General features: G+C 43.5%; 1 protein-coding gene across 3 annotated transcripts in view; it reads left to right on the top strand.

Annotated features, from left to right (window-relative positions):
• CEMIP (cell migration inducing hyaluronidase 1) overlaps positions 1-25,894 on the top strand; it is a 170,641-nt gene that overhangs the window by 82,104 nt on the left and 62,643 nt on the right. For 2 of the 3 annotated variants that reach the window (XM_028705289.2, XM_028705288.2), the window contains exons 2-6: positions 10,756-10,862; positions 18,540-18,689; positions 20,555-20,693; positions 22,008-22,244; positions 24,571-24,750. In XM_028705289.2, the coding sequence (XP_028561122.2) occupies positions 10,805-10,862; positions 18,540-18,689; positions 20,555-20,693; positions 22,008-22,244; positions 24,571-24,750 (764 nt within the window). In that variant the 5' untranslated portion in view covers positions 10,756-10,804. Of the gene's footprint in view, positions 1-1,602; positions 2,702-10,755; positions 10,863-18,539; positions 18,690-20,554; positions 20,694-22,007; positions 22,245-24,570; positions 24,751-25,894 lie in introns of those variants that run through there. The other variant, XM_077918870.1, reaches the window with a different exon arrangement.

Genomic DNA, 25,894 nt, shown 5'->3' with positions numbered 1-25,894 from the left:
ACTTGCTGAGTTGTGGTCGCTTTTGCTGAGGTAACCAGAATAGGGTTTCTTGAACAGGTCCCATGCTTGTAGTGGGCGGAGCCATGGACGCCATATTCGTTTTTGTACAGCAAGCTGCCTTCCACACGCAAATCAGAGATTTACACACACATCCATCCCTCCGCCATCCAGGCCAAAGCACTCAAGGAGCACACAAGAGGTATGGCCTGGGTGTCCCGAGGACTTGACAGACCTAGGGGGGCACATTTGAGCCCTGGGACAAAGGTTTCCTGACCCCTGCCTTTAAAAGACAGAGAAATATCCTGCTCATTTTAAGCTGAACTGTTGTTGGCCAAAGTTTGGCTCCCTGGTGGTGAGTAAGTTCCCCTCTTGAGCTGGCCGTCTTGCCTGCCCGCCTGACATCATTCCACTGACTTGCTTCCAAACCACGGCACACCAATTGCTAACGCGACTCAAAAGTGTGTCAAATAAAACAGGGTTCCTTTTCCCCCCTGAGTGCTGTGTGGCAGAAGGACACCTGAGAACTGCCAGAAAGGAAACAGATTGAGGAAGGGAAGGAGAACCCAAGAGGGATTTGCTGAACAGCAGGTAAGGGAGCTGTTTTTCTTCTTCTTTTCTCCCCTTTAAAATATTTTTAGAAAGCTATCAGAGGAGACCTTGGACATATGATAACCCAAGACATTTTGCATATTTGCACTCCAGGCTTAATACTGCTGTTATATCAGCTTCCTATTTCGTACACTGTGTGCTACGATAGCCCAGCAGTAATTGCATATCCATCACAATAAATGTGTCACTGCTGACAGAAATGTGAATTCCTAAATGTACCGTATCTCGGGAGTATTTAGAGGTGGTGGAAACCAAACGATGTGGTGCACAGAATATGCATTCTTCAAATACTTCCATGCCCACTACGAATATATACCCGTTTTATACCTGTTTTGACTTTTCGCGCCTTTGGCCAAAGAAAATCCTTGCTTTTCTTATTTGGGAAGGCTGCTACTTGATTTGCAGCAATTAACAGCTGTCGTTGATTGTTTTAAAACTCTGTGGCCTGAAAAGCTTCAGCTGCAGCTTTCTGCAGAGAAAACCTCTTATAATAAAGGGTCAAATGCAAGCAAGCTTTCTTCACTGAACTGGGTACCTAGCTCCCAAGCCAGGTAAGTGAGGCAGCCTGGCTGCACTGTACACTAAAAGGAATTTGAAATTCTACACCAAGAAATGCTGGATTCTGTGATCTCTGTGTTCAGATGATTCAGATGAGTTTCATAACATCCTGTAGAATTCTGCTTGTGTTTGTCATGGGGAGAGCTGAGCAAATCTGTCGATTTTGGTTCTTCTCAGTTTCTCATTTTTTCCCGTTGATGGGAAATCCAGGTCTCCACATTTCCAGATCACTTTGTGATTTATTTATTTTTCTAATTCCTCATGAAAATTCACCAGCATTTTTGTGTAAGTTTCTCATAATGTATGTATTTTTGTAAGCAATTTTGCCCAATATGCACATTTTTGCAAAGCATTTACCCCTTGATATTTATATATTCCTAATATAATGCATTTTTACTTTTTTTTACATTTTCACTTATGCATACTTTGCCATTTTTTTTTAAAAAAAATGTGCCTTTTGTGCACATTACTTGACTGAAGAAGTGCATTGCAAAATTCAGAGGTGTGAATTTTGAAGAACAGCTGTGTTCTATTCTGCATATTGTTTCAGAAAGCTCAAATTAGGTAAATTTGCCTTTAAATAGGCACTGAATTGAATTTCTTCCCTCATCTCTATCATGGTAGGATGCAGAAAACTTTGTGGGCTGTAGGAGCTCAACCATTGGACATAGGGCTAAAATGTGTTCAGTCTCTCCTGAGTTCTGAGGTTCCTTCAGGCATTGCCCGCATGCTTTCAAGCCTACGTCCATAGCCTTGAGGACCAGAAGTGTTTTTTTTTAAAGGAAACAAAACCTAGAGGTGCTTAGAATGCTATATTTTGCATCTAATAACCAGTTTCGTGCAACTGTAGAAAACCCACAAACCTGCCAATTACTTATTTCCTCGTCACATGGCAACCAATATGAGCAACTCCAAATTTTTGCCTACATGTTTCCAAGAAGACATTTTTTGCTGCTACCATCATGTCAGGAAACATAATAATTTTATCCTAACCCTGACACAGAAATTGGTTTTTTGTGTTGAAGGTGGAAGCGGTGGGGAGGAGAGAAATCATACTTAAAAGCACTCCTGGGTTTAAACTGAGACAAAACTGTTCTAAAGCATATTTTGTGATAACAGCCCCCCTTTTTTTGCTATGCCCTCCACTCACCAGTATGATAATGCCCTAAACTTTCCTTCCAAGGCGAAGGCAGAAGACCTGGCAGCGCAGAAGCAGAAGGAACAATAAGCTTGACCTTCTGGAAAATTACATATGGACTAAATCCTCCCGAAAAGAGGGGGGAGGCCAGGTGAGGTGAGCCACACGTAAACAAGGCTGGTGCCACTGAGGCACAAAGGAAAACAACCAGGGCCCCACCCTCCTTCATAAAAGCAAGCAGTTGCAGGAGCAGGGAATGGCAGATGGGTTCAGCTGCTAGCCTGCTGGGCCACTGGAAAGGCAATTGTTGGGCCGAGTAGGAAAAAATAATCTCTTGATCCACAAAGAATCAATGGAGGAAGCCCAAATGCAGCTGAGCTGTCAGGAAGATCACAGGTACTCTTCAAGCTGTTACCTGTCTGTCTGCAATGAATCTGAATAGATTAGGACTGTGTCAGGCTTCTGATCTCCAGAAGTTTTTGTTTTTATCTTAGCCACGGATGGGAATCCATTGGTGCCAAAGTTAGGTAGGGGTCAGGGATAAAGTTGATCAGCTTTCATTTAAAGCCAAATTGATCAGATTTGCAGTTTCTGGAACAATACGCCACCTCGCAGAATTTGCACTTCTCTGAATTTTGCAGTGCCGTTCTCCAACCAAATGCATGTAGTGAGGGGAACTGTGCATAAAAAAATATGCTCTGGAAAAAAACATACAAAAATGTATTCTATTATGATTAATTGCTTGGGGAGGGAAAATGTGTGCCTTTGTCAAAACTCCATACAGGAATGTACTTATTAGGAGGATTCACGCATTCGGAAAAAATGTTGGTGAACGCTTGTGGTTTTTGTAAAAAACAAAATGTGAATTGCTGCAGAAATGTGCAGACCTGAATTTAACATGGGTTAAATGAGAAACTGCGTGAACCAAAATGGACAGATCCTTCCACCCCACGTGCAAAAATTGTCTTTTGGAGCCCAGCATGTACGGGCCTAGATAATATCAATGGTCTGATGCAAGACACATCCAGGGCAGAACATCTTCTGCTTCTGTTTGAACAGCTGCATCTCCCCCAGTACTGCATGGCTAAAGTAATTTGAGCAAGTGAACGAAGGTTAATTGGTTTAATTTTAAAATCAAAGCTTATTGACAATGCGTTTTTTGTTTGATATCGAAGAATGCAGAGCAAACCTAGTGAGCACCCACTTTCCCTGAATAGCTCAAATCCGGCAGATGTAGAGGAAGGAGGACAGGAACCATCACATGTGGATGCTATGGGCTTTTAATTTATACAATTAACCCTGCTAATTTGTCCTTCGGAATAGGGACAGAGTTGAGATCTCACGCTGCAGTCGTTTTATATCAGGAGATTGACACCTGCAGTAAACAGCTGTTGAAGGTCCCTGACTAACTGCTTCCTGTATCTCCTTTTAGCATTGTCTGCTAATATTTGCTCTTTGGACAGATCCCAACAGCTGGGAATCTTTTCAAAGCGAACCTCTAGCCAGAATAAGAGATGTAAATCCCACTCTCGCTGCTGCCAAACAGCTTTTTAATGGCTAAGTTTTGCTTTCTTTCTGCCGAGTGGAGAATTTGCAGCTGGAACTGGAGAGGCCTTCAAGATTTTCACTGTGCTGGCTGCATGATAAGCCTGCCACTTTTTTCTTTTTTTAAAAAAAGCTTTTAAAGTGCTGCCTTGGAGGCAGAAATTAAGCTGATGCTGCTTTCCCTATCACTGCATTTCCATGCTGGAAAATGCACCCCTCTCTGCCTCCCGAGAAGCTACAAGTACAGCTCCCACAACAGCTACAGTCTACTTTCGCTGTTGGAGTGAATATACCTGTTGCTGGGAATCACAGTGCAGAAAATGCTGTTGCACTCAGATCCCGCTTGCGGGCTTCCCGCTGACAACGGATTGGCTACTGTGAGACTGGACGGGCCATTGCCCTGATGTAGCAGGCCTCTATTCGTATTGTCATGACGCTGCATTCATCTCCTCACTCTTGCTGTGGTTTGCATGCTTGGAGAAGGCAGGTAGGGAGGAAGGGGAAAGCAGCCCAGGAAGCTCATGGCGGGAGGGCAACAATGGGCTCTGCAGCTGCATGGTCTTCTCTAGGGATCCTTTCTAAATTCCCTATCTCTATGTTCCCCGTAAGGAAGTGTCTCTAAATTAGCATGCTGCTGATATCGCCAAGGTTGCAGGTTCGATCCTCATATAGGATGGCTGCAGTTGTACTAGATCAGGCATGTCCATAGGGGGGCCTAGGTTGGCGCACTGGTAGGTTTAATCTGGACCCTGTGGCAGTTCATTTCTCGGGGCAAAATCCTTAAAAAAAGCTCAACCCTAAAAAAGGCTCAACAACGTCAATCTCAAAAAAAGCTCAACAACTTCAGGCCAAAAAAGGTCAACAATATTGGTTGGCCCTCAAGGCCCTTCACTTCATCAAATCTGGCCCTCTTTGAAAAAAGTTTAGACACCCCTGGACTAGATGTTCCTCTGGGTCCCATTTGACTCTACAATTCTATTATTCTAAGTGGTACTACAGCATGGATCTGGGTCTTGGAGCTCAGTGATATTCACCCCTTACTAGTTGGCCTAGTAAGAGAAAGGGGTTGATACATTTGGGTGCTATGAGGGAGGTTTAGTAGATATTATAAACCCACCAATCTATTATTTAGCTCTGCCTTGAGCAGGAAGTGGTGGCAAACCTCAAACAACAGTGCAGATTAATTCCTCTGCTGAGTGTTTTTCCATGTGTGAGTGTGTATACACACACACACACACACACACACACACACACACAGGAGAGAGATGCAAACAAACAAGTATTTGATAGGATTTATTTCATGCCTTAAGGTTCTAGAGAGCCTTACAATATAAACACACAATATCAAGCTGATTTTTAAAATGTATGTCTACCATTGATCACGGCCAAATTTGGTTAGTCGGGAATTGTTTTCTATATTCTGCTGTTTGATATATATTTTTCTTGCCAGTCAATGCAAACTTCATTTTTAAAAGCAAGCCAGCAGCAGAACATGTAGCAAGTGTCCCGGCGAAGGTTGAAACCCAGCAGTTATGTAAGGTCTGCAGGACTTGGCTTCTGTTGTTCATCACATGTTTCTGCCATCTGAAGTCGTGCTGAACGCTTGAAAACAAGAAAGTTGTCTGTGAGTGGCTAAACAATGGACAAATGAGAATAATCGAGGTCCTGTTTCATTATTTTAATTAGGGATGGGCAAGCGTCAGGCTGATTGTCCTGAAAATGAATTGGACTTTTTAAAAAGTATTCGCACTTTAAGTTCTCGTCTCCCTCCGTCCCAAAGCAACCATTTGGGAGGGGAAACTTGACTTGGAGAAAAGCAGGGGTAACAGGAGGTAGCAGAGGGCTCCCATGGACACAGAATCAAGCTCCATGCTCCCTGACAGGAAACAACTACTTACGGCAGGCATAGATAGGCAAACTCAGCCCTCCAGATGTTTTGGGGCTACAATTCCCATCATCCCTGACCACTGGTCCTGTTAGCTAGGGATCATGGAAGTTGTAGTCCCAAAACATCTGAAGGGCCAAGTTTGCCTATGCCTGACTTAGGGCTTTATAGGTCAATCGGTAGCCTTGTACCTGACATTGCATGGGAGTTGTAAGAAACAATAGCAACAAAATATCTGTGCATATTTGTAATCAGTGGTGAAAATCAGTGCATTTCAGTCCACCATCTTAATATAAAATGGCACCCAATGGTATCCCAACAGATGAAAACCCGCTTCTTCCATTTCAGGAACCATCATGCAAAATAGAGATTCAAAGGGTACCTTTTCATGTAGTTTATATTGCACAAATCTTATTGTTGTAAACCTCTTTGATTATTTTATGACATAGTGGCAGTGCTTTTTTTCTAAAAAATATGTTTAGGGGTACTCTCATTTTGACTCAAGGAAATCACAATTTTATAGTTCATATCGGGAAAAATAAATACAGTAAATGGACAAAAGTACAAAATGTTTAGGGGTATGCGTCCCACTGCGTCCCCCCCAGAAAAAAGCACTGCATAGTGGTATGTAAATATTTTTATATAGCAATGTGCTCGCTGCGGCAAGAGGGCAAGTTAGCGTGCTTGTTCAGTTTTGGCCCTTCTATATAATATTTTTTAAATATATGGCCAGCTGATGACAGAAATGATTACTTCACTGTAGATCTTAATAGCAGGGCAGCAGTTCAAGTTAAGATAAAATGCAGTTGCTTTATTTCCACACGACTCTGGAGTCGTAAGGCTTAAGAAAACGGCCAGCTGGCAATATTCTGAAATTCTTCTTGGCTTTAGGTGCTGATAAATAGAAGAGTTAGGGTTTTGGTTTTTTCCAATTTGAAAGAATGCAACTACTCTCCCCCCTCCCCACCCCAAATCAAATACTTATGCATGACTCTAAACTAGTACTGTCAGTCTTTTGCCTGAAATGTGTGTCTTGTTTGCCAAAGAATAATGTCATGGCCCCTTCAACATAGTGGCCAGTCTAATGCAAAACCCAACAAACTCCTCTTGTGTAGGGTTACCATCTCTTTAATGGCTAGAACAGCCTTTATTAACTTGGTGCTATCCAGATGTTTTGAACTAGAGCTCCCACCAGCCCACCATAGGATGATGGGAGGGTTTGCCTCTCGACTGATAATGAAAGCAAGGTGAATAGTGGACATAAACACCCAAAGAGGGAAAATGTACTGTAGTGACCTAGACTAGGTTGCTGAGCTTTTGGGGGGAACATTAGTGTGTGTGTGTGTGTGTGTGTGTGTGTGTGTGTGTGTGTGTGTGTGTTTTAGGCTGTTAAAAAAGGATTTCAAAAGCATTTTAAAAAATAAAAGAGCACATGCAAAAAGGACCCAGATCCCATCGGGCATCTCCAGATTGGACTACGAAATGTTCCTAATTAATACCCTGGAGAGCCACTTGCCAGTCCATGTAGACCTGTGTCAGAACTGTTGTAAAACAGGATCTACAAGAAATTTTGGAGCTGGATCTGAGTTCCTCTCTCTGGCTCTGCATTTTTCCTTATCAACACAAGGGTTGGTGACCATGAGGACTGGGAGGGCAGAAGGCAGAGAGCCCCGCAAGTAGGTGGAGCTGAAGCCATTGATAGGCAGAGAACATTCATTCTTTCTATCTCCCCATCCTATATATTTTCTGAGAATCCTCCGGGGGGGGGGGGGGATCTCTCAAAGGACCTGCTGATGGCATTTTACCATTGTACTGTTGAGAGTGTATTAACTTATGGTCTCTGTGTGTTGTTTGGGAGCTGCACAGTCAGGGGAAAAAACAATGCTGTCCAGGGTTGTAAAGACTGCGGAGAGAATAACTGGGTGCACTCTTCCCACCTTGGATCAAATCTATGTTTCCAGGTGCCATAAGAAAGCTGCAGAGATAGTGCAGGATAGTGTGCACCCCAGAAAAGATCTCTTTCAGCTTCTGCCTTCTGGAAGAAGGTAGAGAGTTATGAAGACTAGGGCTAGACACCTGAGAAACAGTTTCTATCCAAATGTGATTTTGGTTTTAAACGCAGTGTAAGGTTGTCGCTATGTGAGTATAGTGTATTCAGTTATGGGGTATCAGACTTTTTAGGGGCTAACAAGGCTGGGATAGTTGGGATAGCAGGCTTGTTGGTTTTTGAATGTCTGATACAGATTTTTTTCTTCCAATTTCATTGTTCTGTATGGGACAATGACAATAAAGATTATCGTATCGTATCTTCCTACCTGCTTATTTTTCCTCCCAAAGCCAACATGTGAGGAGGAAGGGAGCTGACAGCCTGGTTCGACCCCAGGAACTGGTTGTTAAGAGGCAGGCGGGTGGAGACTGGCTGAGGGCATACTGAGATTGATGGGGCAGTACCCCATTTGCCATAACAGACCACCCTGCCCAGGGACAAGGTGTGAAGGCCTCCAGGTGTACTATTTTGGATGCTAAGAGGGCACTATCCAAACTTCTGCTCACACTCTCACAGCGCATTTGCCAAAAGTAAAGTGCCCACAACCGATCTACATTTAAAGTGGTGTGGTACTGTGTATCATAATGAATCATAACATTTTGCCTATGTGCAGTATTTCAAACTGAAGTAATATTAAAAAAAAAATTGGCCAGTGTTAACGGTGGCTGATCTGCTTTAGGGTAATTGCAGCAAAGTCTTGTTATAACATCCTTGGCTTACTGAATGTCAACACTGTTAAAACGTTGGCCGTGCACTTGGTTTCTGCAGAATCCTATTAATTTTTTTCATCATTTTGATTCCTTTAAAGTGTAAAACTGGGCACAGTATCTTTCTACCCATTTTGTGTGTGCTTTCACCGACTCCTCCTCCTGCTCAGCCCCCTCCCTAACAAGCTTTCTGGCATCCTTTTATTTAATTGCCGCATCTCTGCTAGTCTAAAGACTGCAGCACCTGTCAAGGAGCGGCAGCGCTGAGGCCACTTGGAAGTTTAACCTCTTGCGACGTTACAATCACAAAAAGCACAAAAGGGCTTTATTTATTTTAAAAGTGTACACTGGTAGTGGCCCGGGAGGGGTGGCGGGAGTATTTTGAAAGTTGTGAATGAGGGAAGAGCAGTTTTAATCCCAGTCTTATCTCTATACAGTGGTACCTTTGGTTAAGTACTTAATTCGTTCCAGAGGCCCGTTCTTAACCTGAAACTGTTCTTAACCTGAAGCACCACTTTAGCTAATGGGGCCTCCTGCTGCCGCCAGAGCACAATTTCGGTTCTCATCTTGAAGCAAAGTTCTTAACCCGAGGTAATATTTCTGGGTTAGCTGAGTCTGTAACCTGAAGCGTATGTAACCCGAGGTACCACTGTATAGCACATTCTGGTTTGCATCCGACTTTATTCGTTTTATACTTGAGGGGATGGCTTCCTCCCCATCATACTGTCCACAACATATTAAGATTCGCCCCCCCCCCAAAAAAAATATTGTATGGGTGCACCCACCATTTTGACAGAGTGTTGGGTTAGGGGAATGTCTTCTTTATCATGTTTCCCCATTTGTGAGACTCGTTTGTGGGACCCAGGGAAGCTCACATGCCTCCTAGGTTGCTTCCAGGCAACCTGTTTGTTGAGTGTTTTGTCCTGATTTGTCTACAAGGAGGTTAGACCATGCCAGTTATTTCTTGAGCTTTCATTCTGATTTGTTGGTGGGGTGGTTATACAATGTTGTGTTAAGGTGGAGCCCAAAACAACTTCCATTTGCTGGTATGTAATTGAATCCTGCGAGAAAATAGGGACATTTCAGAGTGTCCTTACACTAAAGGCTTTCAGGCATCAGGTGATTTTTACTACTCTTAACTGTATTTAAAGCATTTTTACTGTTTTAGAATACTTTACAAGTGAGGGTACTGGGTATTATGGATGTGTTTGCTACCCTGGGTTTCTTTGGGAAGAAAGGTGGGATATAAATTCAATGAATAATAAAATAATAATTTTGATTTTCCTGAGTTTTTAACCTCTGATGCATTTTCTTTTTTTAAAAAAAAATCTGCTGTGATTTATACTGTTGTCAGTAGTGGTTCTCCTCATTATTACTTTTATGAGGTATTGTCATCTGCCCAGGAAATGAATAAACCTGTCTTGAACCTCCTGGCGTTAATTGCTTTAATTCTTGTGCTGTTTTAATGGGCTTGTTTTATTTCACGTTTTAATTGTGGAGATTTCGCCAAATGTTTAGAAGGAATTGTTTCATTGCGCATTTTAACGAATGTCTGTTTGTATTTTATTTTATTTTTTGTAATTGGTTTTACACTTTGTAAGTTGCTTAGAAACCACTTTGGCAATGAAGCGGTATATAAATGAATACGACTCCTACTAATAAATGCTTTTTTAAAAAACAAAACCCTACACACACAAACACAGTGTTGTGATTTCATTTGCATTGTGGTAACCAGTTAATTGGATTCTCCCGAATGCTTGCTTGTGTGGTTGTGAAGTCTGGCTGCTGTTGCTTGTTGTGTTGTGGTGTGTATGCACATCTTCAAGCTGACACTAGTTTGTCAAATTTGAACCTTGGCATAATTTTTACTGAGTTTTTCTTCCTTCCTTCCTTACATGCTGAGCTGTATCACTTGTGTTCTCCATGCCACATTCCTCTGGATTATCCTGTAACACAGGGCATTCTTCCTTCTTCTGCCCCACCCTGTAAATAGTATATATATAAAATCCTAAATGGCGGCTCATGTTATCATAAGCCTGCATAAAAGTTAAGAGTGAGGTGTGGTATGGAAAACACACTTGTTGTCTTAGCTCTGCTGAGTCAAGAAAAGGGATAAACCAATATAGGCTTAGTCATACAATCAAGCCAAACCTTACCTCATTTTATTTTATTTTATTGAAAATAAATAACTAAATATCCATACCTGTGCAAAAAAACAAAGCGTTCTCAAACTGCTTTTCTTCCTCACCCCTGCACCTTTTTACAGGTCTTCAGAAGACAAGGGATATCTTCAAAGGCCATTTCCACACCCAAACATGTTCCTGACCAGCTGCTTAGTGGCCTTGGTATTTATGCTCCCTGCTGTACAAATGGGTAAGTTTGGATGGATTTAATTGAATGGCCAGAATATTCGTTTTATTTTCCACATTTTGTGTTCTGCTTTTATATATATATATATCGTGAGGGGTTCTTAAGTCAGGCTGGAAATAAAACACTTTAAAAAATTGTTTCTATATATAATAATAATTAATAATTTTATTATTTGCAGCCCACCCATCTGACTGGGTTTTCCCAGCCACTCTGGGCTGCTTCCAGCACATACAAAAACATAATAAAACATTATAACATTAAAAACTTCCCATTTAATTTAATAAGTGAAATATGATGGGATTCATAAATTGCACATAACCCCAAAGTGCTAGGAACGCCCTCCTTTTTATTTATTTGCTGGTTTCAAAAAATGACATCTACAATGACACACACACACACAAATATTTTTTTTAAATCGGCACATAAATACTAATAGAGTTTTATTCTGGGAGGGAGAGTCACCTGTTTTGCCAACCTCCCCGGATGGTATTGGTGCTCAAGCCATTAAATATGGAGTGCTAGAGTTTGTTTCAGTGAAAATGCTGCTTATCCCATAGGTTCAAAGTGGGTGGCTTAGGATTTTAAAGCACCTCCCCCTACAACTCGTCACTCCCTCAAACCCCCAGAAGCTGCATATTATTGAACATATTTTTCTTTTGTCTTCCCTGGTTTCTACTCTTCATGTCTTCCATTGTGGAAGTCAGGGTGGCATTTGCGGGGCCGCTGTGAGGTGTCTCATCCAGACACAGACCAGACCCAGTCCTGATTCGCTTCAACAAAGTTTCTGATGCATCAGTACAGTGGTACCTCGGGTTACATACGCTTCAGGTTACAGACTCCGCTAACCCAGAAATAGTACCTCAGGTTAAGAACTTTGCTTCAGGATGAGAACAGATATTGCACAGCGGTGGCGCATCGACAGTGGGAGGCCCCATTAGCTAAAGTGGTGCCTCAGGTTAAGAACAGCTTCAGGTTAAGAACGGACCTCCAGAACGCATTTAGTTCTTAACCCAAGGTACCACTGTATCTACTCTTTAGAAAAGAGGTTTTCAACCTTTTTGAGTCCATGGCTCCCCTGACCACGACATTCTTTCTGCGGCACCCCTGTGGTGCTCAGGAACCCAGTTATGTCACCCCTTGCCTGCAGAGCTGGCAGCCTCTCACCCTTTTTCGAACACCCTCCCTTGTTTAGGGTTCCCTCAGCCTCCTCTCCCCTCTCCTTGGTAGTCTTCTGGGCAGCTACTTCTGCCACCCTTGGTCTCTGAGCTGTCCACCCCCTCCCCAAATAGAGGTGCCTCCCAGAGGCATCATTCGCCTGCGGAGCATATAGCCAGGGCTGTTGCAATAAACATCATCCAGCCCGGACACTGAGGTCCAGCGCCGAGGGCCTTCTGGCGGTTCCCTCGCTGCGAGAAGTGAGGTTACAGGGAACCAGGCAGAGGGCCTTCTCAGTGGTGGCGCCTGCCCTGTGGAACACCCTCCCAGCAGAAGTCAAGGCAATAAACTATTTTACTTTTAAAAGACAACTGAAGGCGGCCCTGTTTAGGGATGTTTTTAATGTCTGATGCCGTATTGTTTTTAATATTAAGTTGGAAGCCGCCCAGAGTGGCTGGGGAAACCCAGCCAGATGGGCGGGGTATAAATAATAAATTATTATTATTATATTATGCAAGCCTTTGGGAGGCAGAGATGTGAGAGGGCAGAGGAAGAGGGAGGGAAGAGGGACAGAGACCAGGGTTGCCCACAGCACCCCTGACCATCATTCTAGGCACCCCAGGGTGCCACAGCACACTGGTTGAAAACCACTGCTTTAGAACAGGAGGTGCTCTGCAAGTGTTTCTGAACTCCAACTCCCATCATCCCCAGCTTGTGCAGTTGATGAACAGAGAAGAGGGAAAATGAGGTCCAGCAACATCTGGAGAGCAGTTGCTTCCCCCCTGCCTTTATAACATGCCCTGTTTTCATGAAACACATTTCCAGAAATTAATGCTCAGAATTCAAAATTGCTACTCTCTCGTTAACTACCTGTTTTGCTTCTCATGCTCAGGAAGTTTTCATCAGGAAGCAAAAAAACTAATGCTATACTTGGGCCCATTGTTTTTAATCCCTCCACAATGACAGAGGAGGGATAGAATACAATCTGACCTAGGAGAAGGGAGAGAAGAGGAAATTCGCAGCTGGGTGTGAAATTTCATCTGTGATGGAGGAGAGATGCAGAGATCCACCTTGTAAAACTGTCTCTCTCCCTGGCAGAGAGCAGGCAGTCAGTTCTTTGATTTGCTTCCTAAGCCCTAACCATCCACCATCTGTGTAAGGTGAAATTCTCTCATGCAGTTCTTGAATTATTTGCTTAAGCTGCCATTACTATAGGCTATTAAAACTGTCCCTTCTGCTCATACAGCTGTGCATCTCCTTCTAGGAGCCCGAACAGGTGTTCCCTGAAATATTTTTATAGCCCAATCAACAGAGCATCTAATCTTCCTTTCATTAGTTTGTTCGTTAATGATCCCTTTAGCTCAACATTCGGTTTCCAAGAGCAGCCAGGCAGATGCCAAAAAGGAAGTTTAGAAGAGGACATGAGGGGGAGACCCAGCTCCTGAAGTTTTTGGCCCCTGGTATTCGGAGTTTGTCTAACATGGGGCCTAGTACAGTGGTACCTCGGGTTACAGACGCTTCAGGTTACAAATGCTTCAGGTTACAGACTCCGCTAACACAGAAAAAGTACCTCGGGTTAAGAACTTTGCTTCAGGATGAGAACAGAAATTGGGTGGCGGTGGCACGGCGGCAGCGGGAGGCCCCATTAGCTAAAGTGGTAACTCAGGTTTAGAACAGTTTTAGGTTAAGAACGGACCTCTGGAACGAATTAAGTTCTTAACCAGAGGTACCCCTGTATCTATAATTTAGGAAGCCAGGTGTGGAAGTGTGGGACACCCAAATATAATGCAGTAGTTTCAGAATACAGTGGTACCTTGGGTTACATATGCTTCAGGTTACAGACTCCGCTAACCCAAAAATAGTGCTTCAGGTTAAGAACTTTGCTTCAGGATGAGAACAGAAATCGTGCTCCGGCGGCGAGGCAGCAACAGGAGGCCCCATTAGCTAAAGTGGTGCTTCAGGTTAAGAACAGTTTCAGGTTAAGAACGGACCTCCAGAATGAATTAAGTACTTAACCCGAGGTACCACTGTACTCTAGGGTTCCTCAGGTTTGCAGAAGTATATATTTTTTTTCGTTTTTAAAAAATCTGAAAAAAAATATTCCACATATAACAACAAACAGATAATCTAGCTTCTGCGTTAAGCTGGGATATTGCATTGCATATTATATATTTTTTGTAATGTGTTATTTTTAAAAAAGTAAATTACCGTCTGGGAGGAATCTGTGAACTCTCTGGACCTTTGAATGTTAAGGCTGTCAGTCGAAGGGAAGAAGGAAAACAAAGGGAGGATATTTTGCCTCTGTGGTAACCTGGAGGGGAGGATTAGGGTGTGCGACAAAGGAGATTTGTTTTATTAACTTATTTATATATTTCAGAGTTAAATCCTGCTCTTCTTTCCCAAAGGGAATCCAGGGCATCTTGCAATGATAAAATTACATAAAACAATTCAAAACAATATTGTAATATTTTGAATTCAGCGGTTAAAACCGGCATAATGAAATATATTAAAACTGACCTGCAGAATTGCGCAAGGGGAATGCTGATCAAAGCCAACCATTAATATTTTACAGGACAGAAATTAACAGAATGAAAGTCGGTTTGGGTTTTGTTCTGCTATTTACTTACTATTTTTAAATTACTGGAAGTTAGAAACATTTCTGGATTTATTTTAAATCACTCAAAGATCTATTAAGAGATCCCGTGTCCATGGCTGTTCTATGGAACTCGTAACAACGTATGAACTCTGTCCTTTAGAGCTGGTCACTTGAGGCTAGAGAAGAGTGAAGGTGGATTCAGTCGAGAAACCGCAGGCTAGCAGATTGACTGATCCCTTTCCAGGGTCTCTTTCAGCCCTGGACTTGTTTGTTTTTTTGGAATGTGACAGGAAACTCAATGCAGATGGAGAGAGTTTGTTTAGAATTCTCAATTTATCTTTCCAATGGCACAAGAAAAGAAAAGAAAAAAAACACACACAGCAGTATGACTCTTGTCAGTCAGAGAATTTCCTGAATAGTTGCAGTGGAAAGTATTTACAGGGCAAAAGAATGAAATGTGATCCTCCTTTCAGAGAGACTTGGCAGGGAGGAATTGGGGTTGGTTGTCAGGTTAATTTTAAAGGACACATCTAGACCATACAATTAAAGCACCCCGATACCACTTTAAACAGTCATGGCTCCCCCCCCCCCAAAGAATTCTGGGAACTGTAGTTTGTTAAGGGTGCTGAGAGTCGCCGGGAGACCCCTATTCCCCTCCCAGAGCTACAATTCCCAGAGCTCCCTGGGAAAAGGGTTTGGTTAAGACACTCTGGGAATCCATTGATTCCAGTAAGTCTACTCTGAGCATGTTGGGTGTCGATCTCTAATTCAGTTTGCGCATTTGAAAGCGCACTGGCTCCCAACCCCAGCTCACTGCCAATCCAAATAGTAAACATTATCAGAACAATGCAGTCCTATGCATGTTTACATGGAAGTAATTCCCACTGTGCTCAGCAGAGCTGATTCCCAGCAAAGTGTACAGAGAATTGTAGACTGAACGTGTGTTGAGTTGCACCGGATCTTCCTTAAGTGGAGTATGACATGCATTGAGGGTCCTTATACAGGACTTGAACTTCAAAGACCATACAGTGGTACCTTGGGTTGCATACGCTTCAGGTTACATACACTTCAGATTACAGACTCTGCTAACCCAGAAATAGTGCTTCAGGTTAAGAACTTTGCTTCAGGATGAGAACAGAAATCGTGCTACGGTGGCAGCAGGAGGCCCCATTAGCTAAAGTGGTGCTTCAGGTTAAGAACAGTTTCAGGTTCAGAATGGACCTCCAGAACGAATTAAGTACTTAACCTGAGGTACCACTGTACTCATAGGACAAAGCCATTTCCTGTCTCCAGGGAGATGACGTTGTGGGCCGGTAGCAAGCCCTCCCCATGCGCATGGGGCGGGATAGCCCCTGTGCCATTGGTTGGTCCTCAGCTGCGTCAACCCAGGGCTGTCCAATTTGGACGGTCCAGGGCGTGGTGCGGGCTATTTAAACTGCCCACAGCCGAGGACAAGTTCCTTTTCTCCCTGCTCGGACAGTTCTCTCTCCCCCCCCCCCCAGGTTAGGCTCTTTATCACCTGACCTTGCTATGGACTTTGGTTGGTCACCTGTTTTTTAACAGGCGCCTGATAGGAATTTTTCCCACTTTGCAAATTGGCATCGGCCATTTGGTTTTTTGCCTACCTCGTAGCAATTCGTCACAACTTTGTAAGGTTTGGTGGTTAGGCATTGGAGTATTAGGTTGAAGGTGAGGGGAGGTAGTGGCCATCACCTACCCCTCCTATTTCAACGATATTTCATTAAAGGAATCTGAGGGGCGTGGTCTCCGTCTGAAGCCCCAGACAGGGGGCTAGGGCCATGGCACGACCCCTAGCGGTGACCCTGGGGGAGTTCCTAGTTGATGTGCATCAGCAGGGCTCCCCCTACTGGTGGTTAACCCTTCCAAGACTCCTGCAGATGGGCAGGACTCAGATATAGCCATGTGGTTTCCAATGCCTAAGCCAATACCACTCACATTCTGTAACCAACAAAGTTGTGGCCTTTTTCATCCATTAACCTAAAATACTGTTTCATGTGTCTTTATTCCACTTCCTGGGACCTTGCCATGCAATGAAGATTAATTCTATGGAACGCCCAGTTATGGATCATTTTGACTATTACCTAAGTCTTTTCCAAATATGTCCCAATTAGTTCTAAGTCCTTGAGAAAGGTTTTCAAAGAAATATTCCTTGGGAAGTGTGCCCAAATAAATCCCCCCTGTTCAGCTTACTTACTGATCAGCTAAAATAATTCTTACCAGCTCCTGATGAACAATTAGAATTTTTTGGACCTATTCTCCAGAGAAAATTGCTTTGAGAACACTTTCCCAAGGACTTGGGACTAATTGGGAAATATTTGAAAAAGACTTGGCGGTTGAAACAGATCTATAACTGCTTGTTCCTTAGTATTATGTTCGTTATTCTATTTTCATGTGTTTGTTCTTCCAAGTACGTTGCAAGTGTATTTATATATTGGTAGGTTTTACTGCTTACTTCTTTAAGTACAGCCAGTTCCACTGCGAGATTAAATATGCTTAAGCATTCTTGGTTTTTACTTAAAGAGAACGATTACAGCCCACTTAATAAAACGTCTGCTTCTGAAGCCAATAGGGAAGAGGTTGAATTGTAAAGTTTAGGGTGCATAGCAGACAAAGAATAAACTTCAGGGTTTCTGTGTGTGTGCATTTGTAGCCTGTGAGGCTGCTATGTCATTGGTATAGACAGTACTGAGTTACAGACCAATGTTCTTCCACCTGGGGTCCACAGAAGTGAGTGGACTACAACTCCCATCATCCTTCACCATTGGGCTAAGCTGGCTATGGATGATGGGGGACTCCAGGTTGAAGAACACTGGCCTACAGGCTTCCTTCTCACTGCCCTACCTGGAGATGCCAAAGACTGGACTTGGGTCTTTCTACATGCACAGCAGGTGTTCTACCAGAGTGATGGTCCTTCCCCAAGAGAAAGAGGTGGCAGAAGTGGGGTGGTGAACCGGGGGTGTGAGAATAGGGTTATAAAATACTATACAAAGTGGTGCTGATGTTCAGCTGTAAAATGTTGAGTGGCATGTGGTTAGAGTGTTGGACTAGGATTCAAATCAGGGTTCAAATCCCCAATCAGCCATGAAGCTGGGCCAGTCACTCTCAGTCTAACCTAACGGGCTGGGCTGTTGTTAGGATAAAATGAAGATGGGGTAATAATAATAATAATAATAATAATAATAATAATAATAATAATAATAATATACCCCGCCCTCCCCGGCCAAGACCAGGCTCAGAGCGGCTAACACTGAATATAACTACAGTAAAAACATTTTAAAAACAACAACAGTTGATTAAAATATAAGTTAGAAAACAGCTTAAAATGCAGCCTCGTTTTAGTGGTAGCCCATAGATCAAAGCCATAAGGGAGAAAATGTCAAATATTCATCGGGGCCAACTATCCATGGTGGTCCTACATGGGCCAGCAAAAAGAGCCGAGGGAAAATTGATATACAAATCCCATATAAGGGGTTCTATCAAAAAAATAAATGGGGGGGGGGGGTAGACTGAGTCCAGCCCAAAGGCCAGGTGGAACAGCTCCGTCTTGCAGGCCCTGCGGAAAGATGTCAAATCCCACAGAGCCCTGATCTCCTGCTGGTTGAGGCCCTCCCCTGGTTGAGGCCAATCTAACCTCCTTGGGGCTCGGTACTTCAAAAGTGTTGTTATTTATGAACCTTAAGGTCCTCCGCGGGGCATACCAGGAGAGGAGGTCCCGTTGGTATGAGGGTCCTAGGTACAAGGGTAGAGCCACATATGGCACCTCGAGCTCCTTGGAGGAAATGTGAGGTGAAAGCACAATAATACCGTGATGAGCCAGGCCTTTTGCCTGCCAAATGTGGTGTCATTTTACCCATTATGCCTCGTGACAAATTCATGTCATTCACAGCTTCCTTTGCTTATCCCTGCAGGAGCGGCCTCATCCTGTCCTGACCTGGATCCAGAGCTGGAACTCTGGAACCCTGGGCATGACGAAGATAACCAGGTGAACATCAGCGAAGGCCGGAAGCTCCTCTTATCGTCTTCTGCCACGGTCCATTCCATCAACATCACAAATGGAGGTAAGCTTAGCTTGCCAAAAACAAAGTTAATAGTTGGGTAAATTGGCTGTGGCCTTGGAGGGAAACCTCTGCAAAAAAATAAAATAAATTTTCAAAGCAGCTTACACACACTCAGGGTTGAATGCTTCCCCTCTACACACACACACACACACACACACACACACACACACACACACACGAAAATAAATCCACTTAATAGGCAGCGTATCCAGGAGAAACCCAGCTTTGGGATGTTGCGGTGCATGAGATTTGATCAGCTATGTTGTGTGCATCTGAACTTGTTTTGCTTTTCTGGCTGGGGAAATTGCAAAGGCGACCCAACATGTTTGATCACTGCTGCTTGGTGACTTCCTCTTTTGACGCCCTGCTAATTATGCACTGTGCATGTAATTACAAGATGGGGCAGAGGCACAAACTGCTATAAAAAGCCACCCTGGTGCTGTCAGCAGTGGCTGGTAGCGTCAGCCAACGCTATCCATGTGAGCTTTTTGCTCTGCAAGTGCTTCTCTGCTTGTAGAACAACATGGCTCACGTTGCATCAGTCGATTTGCATGGAGGAGGACTTGGAGAGGATTAGGACTGCCCTGGATGCACTCTGTCATGCTCCCTTTCAAACTCTGATTCAAAGGTCTTACTCGCAATGTTGAAATAGACTTTTATTCTGTCCTTGAGACTGATCAATACTTCTTTGCCTTTGCTGAGCAGGGCCAACATTAAGAAGCAATGCTACGGATAGTCATATTCTGTGCCAACAGCTTAAAGCAGAATTGAGCACTCTGAAACTCTCAGCTTTCAAAGGATTATTATAATATATATTTTTAAAACCAAGTTTCTTGTCTTTATGGCAAAGTGTGAGGCTATTTGTCCGATGAAATTGCAAGAGGTTGGTTTGGCAACTGGGAGGTGCTGAGTAAGATTTCCTATGACCTGACTGTAGATTCCTCCTCCCTGTGACTATCGGAAGCGAAATAACATATCTGTATAATTTAATATATGTTGGTGTCAGTATTCAGGTTTTCTTAGTGCAAAGCAGACACTGAAGCAGGGCTATAAGCCAGGCATAGGCAAACTCTGGCCCTCCAGATGTTTGAGGCTACAGTTCCCATCACCCCTAGCTAACAGGGCCAGTGGTCAGGGATGATGGGAATTGTAGTCCCAAACATCTGGAGGGCCAGAGTTTGCCTATGCCTGCTATAAGCCATGGGCTGAAGAAGAAAACAACCCTGATGTTCCCAAGGTGCAAATATCTAGGCTCGAAAGCAGATTGCATAGATATATTCACAGCAGGGGAAGATGCTAATCCACCTCAGGCAGCAAAATGTTTGGGGCCGGCCCTGACAATGCCACATTCACATGTGACACACGTTTTCTAGCCTGTACTGAAAGTTTGAGGTACACAGAGCCTTCCTTTGTCCTTGGAAATCCTTAGAGACATTTAGAGGGGAAGAGGCCATAGCTTAGTGGTAGAGTATCTGCTTTGCATGCAGACATTTCCAGTTTCAATCCCTGGCATGTCCAAGTAGGGCTGGGAAAGAAATCTGCCTGAAATCCTGGAAAACTGCTGCCGGTCCGTGTAGACAACACTGAGCAAAAACGACCATTTGTCTGACTGAATATGAGGCAGCTTCCAATGTACCTACAGCAGATTTAAAATAAAATAAAAAATCAGAAAATCGGAAAGGACCCAATATGGGGTTTTTCACAATTAAAGCAATAAAGACATGTTTATGCTGTGCCTTATTAAAAGTGGCAAAATTAGGAAACCCAAACTCATGTAGTAAATAAATAAAAGGATACTCTGAATTCTGGTTGATTTAAATCTTACCACACCATCAAAGCAAAACTCTCTTTTTTTCACCCTACAGGAAAGCTAGTGATTAAAGACAACACAGGCCCTATTGTTTTGCGCACTCGACATATTTTGATCGAAAATGATGGAGAGCTTCATGTCGGGAGTGAGAGCTGTCCTTTCCGGAGCAACCTGACAATCATCTTGTATGGGCGGTATGTAATTAGACAGACTTCATCCCATAATTTTGAAGATTAGACTTCCTAGGCCCCTTAACACACACACACACACACACACACACACACACACACACACACACACACTGGTCCAAGCTCCCTCATGAGCTCTTGGCAGGAGAGTTGCTATGGTGGTGTTGGCATAAAGACAATGGCTCTGAGGCGCTAATCTCCCGAGAGGTATCTGCGAGTATCGTGGCAGGACAAAGACCACACCCAAAATTTAACAGGTTTATAAACACATTGTGAACCACAGACCATTTATCCCAAGTACAGAAAACACAGGAAGGATTATCTTTGGGGTACCGTAAAAATTAAACCACATCTAGGACAATGATAAAAGCATAAGGTTGCATCTACTAGCAGTCATACTAAGAGTAGACCCACTTGAAAGAATGGGCCAAATTGTTGTTGTTGTTTAGTCGTTTAGTCATGTCCGACTCTTTGTGACCCCATGGACCAGAGCACGCCAGGCACTCCTGTCTTCCACTGCCTCCCGCAGTTTGGTCAAACTCATGCTGGTAGCTTCGAGAACACTGTCCAACCATCTCATCCTCTGCCGTCCCCTTCTCCTTGTGCCCTCCATCTTTCCCAACATCAGGGTCTTTTCCAGGGAGTCTTCTCTTCTCATGAGGTGGCCAAAGTATTGGAGCCTCAGCTTTAGGATCTGTCCTTCCAGTGAGCACGCAGGGCTGATTTCCTTAAGAATTGATAGGTTTGATCTTCTTGCAGTCCATGGGACTCTCAAGAGTCTCCCCAATTAACTTGGGTCTATTAATTTCATTGGGTCTACCCTAAGAAGGACTTAATTGGATGCCACCTGTACATTTCACACAATATATATTATCACAATGGTGTGCTTTTTGGACACCATTTCAGATGCAAACAAATACTAATTCAGAGTAGCCAAGGAACAGCAGCAAATGCTTTGCTATTTAATTTAGTGTTATCATTATTCTGTTGCTGTCTAGGAGAGGCGCTTATGGGGTTTTCTGCCTCTGGTGCCAAAATAACTTGGTCCCCCTTGTGTACAATGTGCTTTGGCTAGGAGGAAGACTCAATGTGCTGATCTGCCACAGGCAGCAAAATGTTTAGAGACGGCCCTTACAATTCCACATTCACCTGTGATGTCTTATTTCCTTCAAGGAACCAATACTTAAAGTGTGTCGCTTTTCAGAAGATCTAAGCAAAATATGAGTACTACCAAGATCTAGCTTGAAGATTATAAATTCTGTAGACCTTCACATTTGTATTTATGAACTCAAATGATCTAGTTTTTCTTTAACCCCTTAGCGCTGATGATGGCAGCCAACCAGACAGTTACTTTGGAAAGAAGTATATTGGGGTGATCGATGGTGGGACTCTTGAGGTCCATGGTGAGAGGAAGCTATCGTGGACTTTCCTAAACAAGACCCTGAACCCAGGTGGCATGCAAGAAGGAGGCTACTACTTTGAACGAAGCTGGGGACATCGTGGTGTTATTGTCCATGTCATTGACCCAAACACAGGGACAGTTGTCCATTCTGATCGGTGAGTCAATCTCTTAATTCCAATTCTACTCAGTTTCTTACAGTCTTAAGTGCAATTCTCCACATTTCCACATCAATCTGATTTTTTTAAAGTTCTCATGAAACCCACCAGAATTTTAATGCAATTTCCCTCGAACATACACATTTGTCTACGCAGTTTTACCTGATATGCGCATTTTTGCAAAATGATTTCCCCATACCAAATACATTTCTGTTATTATGTTATTTTCACAAATAGATGCACTTTGATGCACACTTTAGTGTGGGCATTTCCATACACAATGCTTGGCCACAGAACAGCATTGCAAAATTCAGAGAAGTGTGAATTTTGAAGGATGGCTGTGATTTAGTCTACACAGGGTCCCTTCAAACTCTTATGATTCTATAATTATATATCACAAAACATACTGTTTCATAAGGTGCAATTTGGGCAAATTTGCCTTTAAATGTGAACCGACTTGAATTTCTCCCCACCCCACGTTAACTGTGAATATTTTAATCAGCATAGACGAATTTTACCAAGTGCTACTTTATCTTTTCTTTGTGCTCTTTGTAGCTGAACCCACTGGGATCTGTACCTGTATAGAGCTAGCTTTAGCTGACACAGGTCCTTAATATATGCGTGTTCAAAAAATCCCCCTCCTATGCACTTCTTTACAATCACCACACTAGCAGCATCTAAGGAGAATGCTAGTAATGGGACTCTCTAGGAATTCTCTGTGTTGATTTATTGGATACTTTACTGCATGTACATGAAACAGATGTATACCCAGATGGGCTGATAAGGGCCTATTCTGCCGTGGCTCCCTCTCTCAGGAATTCACTCATCTTCTGGAGGTCAGACGTGAGTCAGCCAAGCATGCCGCCCCCCTTGGGGAATGAAGACTTTTCCTGGAGGAATGATTGCTTTAATGTACTGCTGCTTGCTTAGGCTGCTGACTTCAGAGCCGTGATATTGCTTCTTTCTGTGCTTCTACCTGGACAGTAGAAACATCAGGTGGTTCATAGCTCCAAAACGAAGGAACCACTAACCTACAAGTCACATTTTTAGACTGTGTGGACAAGCCCTGTGTATTGCTAATGAGCTTTTGTGTATTGCATTAATGATTCTGCTTGTGAGACACATTGGCAAGCCCTGTAAAGCATTGGGTCCCTCCAAATTAAGAGGGGCTTTTTGAGGGTATGTTCCGCAACGTGTCACTGACGTAGTGATAGGGCCTGGGTGGTGGATTTATACTGGCCCATCCACACATAATTCCGCTTCATTAGTTGTTCTGCGATGCTTCCATAGGGTTGTTGCATTATTGCTGTCTAAAGGGGCACTCTTGTGCTACAGCATAACAAGAGCTGGACAAAAAAAGAAACTAGAACATTTGTGGTGTAAATAGTTACAGGATATCAGCAGGAAGTTGCAGGGTATGCACTGATTGGAAATGAAGCACCCCAGAATTTATTGGTGGCAAGGAAAAAATACCACCAAGGTACCCTTTGGTAGTGTGGCACTGTGGTCTAAACCACTGAACCTCTTGGGCTTGCCGATCAGAAGGTTGGCGGTTTGAATCCCCGCAACTTGGTGGGCTCCCATTGCTCGGTCCCTGCTCCTGCCAACCTAGCAGTTCGAAAGCACTCCCCCCCAAAAAAGGTGCAAGTAGATAAATAGGTACCGCTCCGTCAGGAAGGTAAATAGCGTTTCTGTGCGCTGCTCTGGTTTCGGTGTTCTGTTGCGCCAGAAGCGGCTTAGTCATGCTGGCTACATGACCCGAAAAAACTGTCTGAGGACAAACACCGGCTTCCTTGGCCTGTAAAGCGAGATGAGTGCCACAACCCCAGAGTCATCTGCGACTGGACTTAACTGTCAGGGGTCCTTTACTCCCCCCCCCTTTGGTGAGTGAACCCCAGCAGAGATTTAAAGTCGCAAAATATGAGGCAAAGTAAAGCATGAAAGTATTAGACGTTTAAAATATGCCCTAGTGTAGTCCAGAATTACCCTCTTTCCCCAGCATAGGAAAATACCAAAAATGGTTTACTTACAAACTCTCCAAAGGTCAAATTCATGTGCTTTTCCACCCAGCATTAAGTGACGGTCGCACAGGCAGTAAAACTTGGCTTAGTTACAGCGGTGAAAGTTCCCAACCTATTGGTATAGGAACACAAGAATGGCTTCTCAGGTAGACTGAGTAAGATAAGGTGAGCTAAGCCTGGCAGGACAGCTTACTTTATGGTGTTAAACCTTTTGTTTTGTCGTCTTATTGCTTGTTTCTAGCTATATCTATAGATGGATCTATGGTGGCAAACTGCTGTTAATGTGCTCCTGCCTGTTTCTTTAGGTTTGACACCTACAAACTCAAAGGTGAAAGCATCAGACTCGTCCGGTACTTGAATGCAGTTCACAACGGCATGATCCTGGCAGTTGCGGTCAATGATGAAGGATCCAAAAATTTGGATGATTCAGCCAGGAAAGCTATGACCAGACTGGGCAGCAAGCATTTCCTCCACCTTGGTTTTAGGTAGGAGTCTGGCCTGCCAACGTTACCAACACAGAGGCCCTATTGTATCCTGCCTGTACCTAAAATAATTTTGCTTCCCCCCCCCCCAATAGCAAAAACATCTCACATAGTGATTTTCCCCTCTTCTTGCCACTTGGAGTGTTCAGAAGTTAATTAGATAGTTTGAAAGAGATTCAGTAGCTCAGCTGGGCATGTTTCAGTATGAGACTTGAGAACTTATTGCCCAACTTGGTGGGAAAGCCATAGTGACAGAACACTTATTTTGCATGCAAACATTTTCAGGTTAAATGGTTTGGCATCTCTGGGTTCCTCTGAAAGCTTGGAGCGCTGCTGACAGGTCAAAGTAGGAATTTTCCAGATGACCTATTTGCTGAGTCTTCAACCTGATTTGCTTGCACAAAGCTGACATGGAGGTTAGACTATGGACTCAGCTAGATTGGTAAAGAAAAAGTGTTTTATATGTGTTGTGTATGTGATATAACACTGTGACACCAGATGGCGCTGTGGAGTCCCATCTTTCCCTACCGGATTTCCCTGTATGAGTTTACAACGCATTGAACTGAATCGCTTCTTTGACTTGTCTAGATCCAGCCTATATCCACTCTTTACTGAGCATTCATCCTGATTCCTTTGCCGCATTCTTCTCCTACCCATGAATCATTTGCTCATCCCACGTTTTTGCAATGCATTTCTTTGTCACTTTTGCAACTGCAAAAAGTCAGTTTCTTTTCTGGATTTGCTGTGCCAGCTTGACACAGCACTTTATTCTGCTTTATTTGCATACACCTAAATTTCCAAGTATGCACTTGGATCGCTTCCACCGAATACTAAGAGCCTGGAGGTGCCCATATGCAATACTGAGCTAGATAGATCAGGCGTCTGACTGTATCAGGCCGGCATCGATTCACCCCCTGTGCTCCACCTAGATGCTCTTCTCCAAAAAAGACCGAACTGCAGGGAATCTAGCCACATCAGCCAAGAAACCCTCTTGATACCCACAGGCCTGGACATCTCAGGTGGTTCTTCCTCTCAGGCTTGCCTGCTCCTCTTGGCAAGTAGGGCTGCAAACTTACCTGCGAGTTAGCAATACCATAGGGCTTACTTCTAAGTAAACATGCATAGACTTGCACTGCAAGAGACCGTG

This window comes from Podarcis muralis, chromosome 14 (assembly GCF_964188315.1).
Source record: "Podarcis muralis chromosome 14, rPodMur119.hap1.1, whole genome shotgun sequence".
Lineage (NCBI taxonomy): Eukaryota > Metazoa > Chordata > Lepidosauria > Squamata > Lacertidae > Podarcis > Podarcis muralis.
Note: the sequence above shows the minus strand (reverse complement) of the source record. Positions and strands in the feature narration are given on the sequence as shown.